Consider the following 6008-nt stretch of genomic DNA (forward strand, 5'->3'; position numbering starts at 1 on the left):
CGCTCCTGAGCTGACTGCTAACTGACAGATAAATAGATCTTTCTATTCGCGGATATGTCTAATAAAGTAGCTACTGCAACCCCAAAGTGCAAGACGTAGAGCTAAGGGGTAAAGGATTACGTCTTACGAGATTTTCGTCATTTTAATAATACTATAGATCCTAGTAATGTTTCTAAGTAAAAATAACACTTCCTGAACATCTCTGCATATAAATGATTAGAGTAACTCTAATATTACTGCTGTTTGATTCATAATATATACTTCTAAAAATGAACAATCTACTCATAAAATTTAAAATTACTCAATGATTACTACGTTTTTATTAATTCTAGATTAATGAATATAATAACTGATATTTATATAGTATTATAAAAGTTATTAATCAGCAATTACTTCATTTCCCTAATGAAGGTTCATTTCTAAATGCTAATTGCAATGACAAACCGATCATGTCATATTTGAAGTATAAAGCCATACTTATACACATTATATATATATGTGTATAATGGTTGACACTAATAAATATGTGAATTACGAGTGTTACCATATTACTAAGAAACATTATTCAAAATTGTTATATGATTTAATCATTTTTACTTAAATGCCATCTTGAACAGTAGCAAATAAGCTTTACTTCAATCGTGTATGAACCTTACGCGCACTCTTTTTTATATAAAAGTACTCAAGATCTATTACAATACGTTAAAGGTCTTAAATCTAATTATTACCTATCTAATCATACCGTACGATACCTAAGACCATCAGTTCCTACATTTATATATAAGTCTATTACCCCTTCATTATTTGCTTTAACCTATATATATAACCTACACCCTACATATCTGAATTAAGAAAACAAAAATTAATTTTGCTTAAAAATACAATTTATATTTTTTTTACCAATATAAAAGTATTCACCAATATACATGTGCAGACTTTATGAAATAATCATTATAAGAACCATGTAAATTTTTAATGCTATTATAAATAAATAATTTATAATTCATTATTATATAAATGTGTTTAATGGTCGACACTAATAAATGTGTGCATCACGAGTGTTACCATATTACTAATAAACTTTATTGAAAATTGTTATATGATGTATTCATTTTTACTTGAATGCCATCTTGTGCACTCTTTTTTAGTTTTATTCAACGATATATTTACAAAGCGATGAAAAGATAGTCATTAGTCATTATCCAAATTTTTTTTAACTCTTTAAATACGGAATGAAATAAATGTATAAATATCTATTATATCGTGATTGTATGGAAAAATCCATTCTTTATGTTAAGTAAGATATATAGATGTATTTATTTTACATGTAGACTTCCTGCATTTCTAATCTAAATATCATTTAATCTGAAACTCGTATATTGTCTTCAGTGAGAGAATTGAAGTCAGTGTAGTTTTCTGCATATTGCAAAATGTAGTGTGATTAATTCCTTCAATAAAAATATTGAAAATATCAATTTTCTACCCGCTACCCTCCTATGAGACCGTGCACGAAAGCCATACAACCCTTTATAGATTTGCACAATGACTACACCTGAACAACTTGATTCGCTCACGGTTGGAAATCGGAAAGACAGTTTATATATGATATGGTTGTTACGTGTATCAATGCATTAAAATCGTAATGTAAACTAGAACGATCTGATATTGTGCAAATAAATGTTTGTTTAACTACCAAGACAAATAAGTCAAGTCGAGTTCTGAAGCTTGGGTGTGTGGAAGTCATTATAATTAGTTTTCCTGGTGTAGTTGTAGTGTTTTAGTTATACGTTCTGTGTTGGTTTTGTTTGATTTATAATTGTAAATAAATTAGAAGTTTACTTAATAGTGCTTTTACAGGAAATACCAAATACGCGAAACATTGTATCTATATATATATATATATATATATATATATATATATAAATTTTTAGTGATATATTTTGGCATTTTCATCATCTTTGATTTGGAAGCTGATCTTCGTAGTTGTATTCCGTAGGTCCCAATTGGCATAATAATAGCTTTGTGCTGATTATCGATTATTTATTTAAAGTTGATGTCTACATTTCACGTTATAAAAAAAACTAGTTGTGTATGGTATCATGCTTTAAGGCAGATCGCTGGAACATTTTGCACCGTAATGAAATATTGGAGGAATATTAAATGTTTTTTATAAACAAAATATAGAAATTTTTAAATTGGACGATGACGTTTATATAAGTTTACATGAAATATGAATAAACAGAACTTAACACTTTGAGGACGGCTGTCCACCTGAGTGGACAAACAAACTCTGCGAGGCACAGGCTATTTTGTAAACAATGACTCAGTTTGCATCGAAAAGTTGAATAAATTACATATAGCAGTGATAAAGAGTATTGTATTTTGAAAATAATTTTAAGTTATTTTAGTAGTATTTTTAGCCTTTTTCTTTGCTGTAGTCTTTTTTTTTAATATTTAAAACGACCGAGCGCTTTTAAATATGGCAAAACGACTGGTAAATTTTGTGAATTAGGCAGTAGTGAAGATGAGTTTCAAATAGACATTCATACAGACAAATTTTACGAAATTACTATTCGCACCGAAGATAGTGATGAACGTGATGATATTATCCAACCAACAAAAAGAAGAAAAAGTTAGATAAATTAAATGAAGAGCGGAAAGACATTAACGAATGTGCCGATTCTCCTTAAAGAATCGAGTTTGACATACATCAACAAATACGCCGACTACAAATACCAAGTATATAAGACATCCAATAAATTATTTTACTTTATATTTTATAAATAAATTATTAGACAATATGATAGAAAAAACAAACTATTATGGCAACACAAAAATGAACAAATATACTGACTAATCAGTGGCATATTCTAAATGCGAGAGAAAGAAAAAGGGATTGTATTGTCTGTTCTGACAGAAAAGCATCAGAACAAAGGCGGCGAACAACATTGTATTGTAAAACATATCAAAATAAACCAGCAATGCATTTTGGAAATTGTTTTGAACGTCATCATTCTTTATAAAACGATCAAAAATAAATTAATATTGTAAACGTATGTCCTTCAATGACCACAAATTTGTATCGAACAAATTCCATAACATACACTCAAGTTTACAGCTGGTAAATTGTTTTGAAATCGGTGCCGTCCCGTAAGTGTTAATTGTATCTATATATACACACACACATATAGATTTTTTCTAAGGTATGCCAAAATGTCCAGAAATTTTCGAAAGCTGAAGATACAATAACTTACCCTACGAGAAGTTATTAATTAAGCTATTGAAGAATTCGGTCAGCTAGTGTATCCGATAAAACAAGTCAAAGCACTAATCTTTCAACAATTCTTACATACTTTTAAAATGAACTGCTCATGTTTTAATTATTTACCATGATCTATTTTATGATGTCATAAGCGACAGTAATGCAGTTGTAAATAATTTCAGTAATTTTCCTCCGCAGTGTTCTCGATTTGCCCAAATTTCAACTATATATTAAACGCTATTTACAATTCCATTCGGTGTTCATACCATGAATACTCTAACGAACAAATCTAAATGTTATTTCTAAAGCAATGCAATACAATTGCAGCACAATGCTCGCTGTTTTCATTAACGAAGGTTTGACGGCACAGAAATGTGTGGTACAACGCTAGATTTTAATTTAATTTTACATGTTAATTAATTTTTCAATGCGCATTCAAATGCTTTGAAGTTAAATGGAAAATAGATTACTGTATATGATTATTTTCTGCGAAAAATGGAATGTGTATGAAAATACAGTTTTTATTGGATGTTAAATTGCTACGGTTTACTAGAACAAAGCATGGAAATTGAATCTTTAGAAATATTTAAAAATGACTTTTTTATGTTTATGATTGTCATATACTTATTTTTAACCACAATGGCGACGTAAAGAAAGATGATATAGATAGTATAAATAAACAATTTAATTTAGAAGTGAACAAAAAATTGTTTCCTGTAATACACGTCATTAAAAATATAATATATGCTGAGGTGATTACAGTGTATATAATCATGTACATAGGAGCTAGAAACTTGTTACTTTTTTTTGTTAAATTGAATATTTTGAGATAAATGGATTATATTGCTTCGAAATTAAGTTTAATGATTCAGATATCCCTCTACAAAGTCATGTAAAAATACTTCTATATCTACTGTTCATTATTCCACAATTAATTATTTTCTAGGAAAAGTGCGATGTTATATTTGGGTCTAGTTGCAACATTTACTGGGGCAAGTAGTAACGACAATAAGAACTCTGATAATTAATTTTATTTTTCACTCCTTTTCGATTTTTGATCTTAAACGATTCAGAATGACCTAAAACGTCGAAAAATTCATGGAATTAACAAATCGCATTGTCTAGAAAAGTTTTCTCTTTCGGGAAGTTAATAACATGAAAAATTAAGAAATAAAGTAGATAAAAATTAATGTGAAAATGTAAAATTATAAAAATTAATTGCCAGCTGAAAATAAATTCAACTTAGGTAACTAAATAAAACGATTTAAGTTAAAAAATAAAGTAAGTGGCCAAATTCAGAAGTGCAAGAAAATGAATAGCAAAAAAATGTTTGAAAAATTAGAAAATGATACTGAGAGCATATGACAATTTACCTTGTGAAATTATACCAAATATAAAAAAAATTAGTAGATAATTAACAAACATCAAATCGATAGAAATGTTTATGTAACTGAAATTATAGGAACAGAACAAAATGTTCACCTCAGCCTTTGAAAATATAAGCCAAGTTAAAATTCACACATTTTAGAAATTAATTGAGATTTTGAAAACTGAGCTACTAGAAATATTAGCTCTAGTAAGCACATCGTCTAAAATTCGTTTTTTTATTTTTTTACAATAGATGTGTAAGTTCCAATTGGAATATGTGATCAGATCAGGATAATTGGAAATATTTTTGCCCTTCAGAGCATAATTTCGATCATTATAATCTAATATAGATAAAGCAGTCATTATTTTGTGAGTCAAATATGAACCAGTCAATCAAATTATAATATATAAAACACAAAATATAAAAAATCTTACCTTATTATCTTTTTGCCAGGAACAAGATCCTCTGCGATTGAGAACTTTACACGTAAGTAATGCATCTTGACCAGGATTGACTTCAGTATATGAAGGTTGCTTTTCAAATCTTTGAAGGGCTTGCAATCCTGTAACAAATATAATAAAATTATTAACTGCTTATGTAAAAAAATCACATATGAATATTTTATTTATATATACAAGGTAATCTAATATCCGAATTAAAAACAATTACTATTTATGAATAGAATCCTAGAGAAATTATTGTTGCAATTTTGTTAGGTGTTCGAATTGCATGTGCAGTATCCGACATATCACGGATTCCACTAATGCGTTTATTTATAATAAATGCAATATTATGAGAGCAAATATCAAAACTATTAGTTCAAATCCATTTTAATACTTATTGACATAAGCCATTCAGCAAATATCACACATGTTTTATGATAACATTTAGCAATGCAAACATTAAATGCAGAACGTGCTTTTCGGTCTGAACGATAGTGACAATTCGGTTATATATTTTAGAAATCGCAGATTTGCACTAATTGAACCTTTTAGAGGATTTTAGCAAATCCAATTGTAAAACTGGATTTATCCATTAACTGAGAAACTATAAGACATTTGTTTGGTAAAAAAAAAATTATCACCAGACCACATACCATAATCTTGATATTGATTCACTGTAAATTGATTTTTGTTAATATCATAAATTTCATGTAAAAATTAATGTAAAATTTAAAAACTGAATAAATTCTTTAGATACATATTGACGATTTGACGAAAGGAACAACAACATTTTAACAACCCAGACAGCCTGCATTCATATGAAATATTACATAACAAAAATGTCAAAATATAAGCTTGATTTACATTAAAGGCAGGTTTATATGCATTTTGTAGTATTAAAATATTTGTAGTATTCTGAATATATTATTTAATT

General features: G+C 28.0%; 1 protein-coding gene across 1 annotated transcript in view; it reads right to left on the minus strand.

The window, feature by feature from the left end:
- Positions 1–5725, minus strand: part of LOC113370835 (hemicentin-1) — a 198735-nt gene extending 193010 nt beyond the window's left edge. Inside the window, exons 1-2 of the mRNA XM_026611519.1 lie at positions 5716–5725; positions 5066–5193 (exon numbers count right to left, since the gene is read on the minus strand). Coding sequence (XP_026467304.1) covers positions 5066–5193; positions 5716–5725 — 138 coding nt within the window. The remainder of the gene's footprint in view (positions 1–5065; positions 5194–5715) is intronic.
- Between the last annotated feature and the right edge of the window lie 283 nt (positions 5726–6008).

The sequence above is a fragment of the Ctenocephalides felis genome, unplaced genomic scaffold (assembly GCF_003426905.1).
Source record: "Ctenocephalides felis isolate EL2017-DRISC unplaced genomic scaffold, ASM342690v1 CF-g0.4_SCAFFOLD_01492, whole genome shotgun sequence".
Classification (NCBI taxonomy): domain Eukaryota; kingdom Metazoa; phylum Arthropoda; class Insecta; order Siphonaptera; family Pulicidae; genus Ctenocephalides; species Ctenocephalides felis.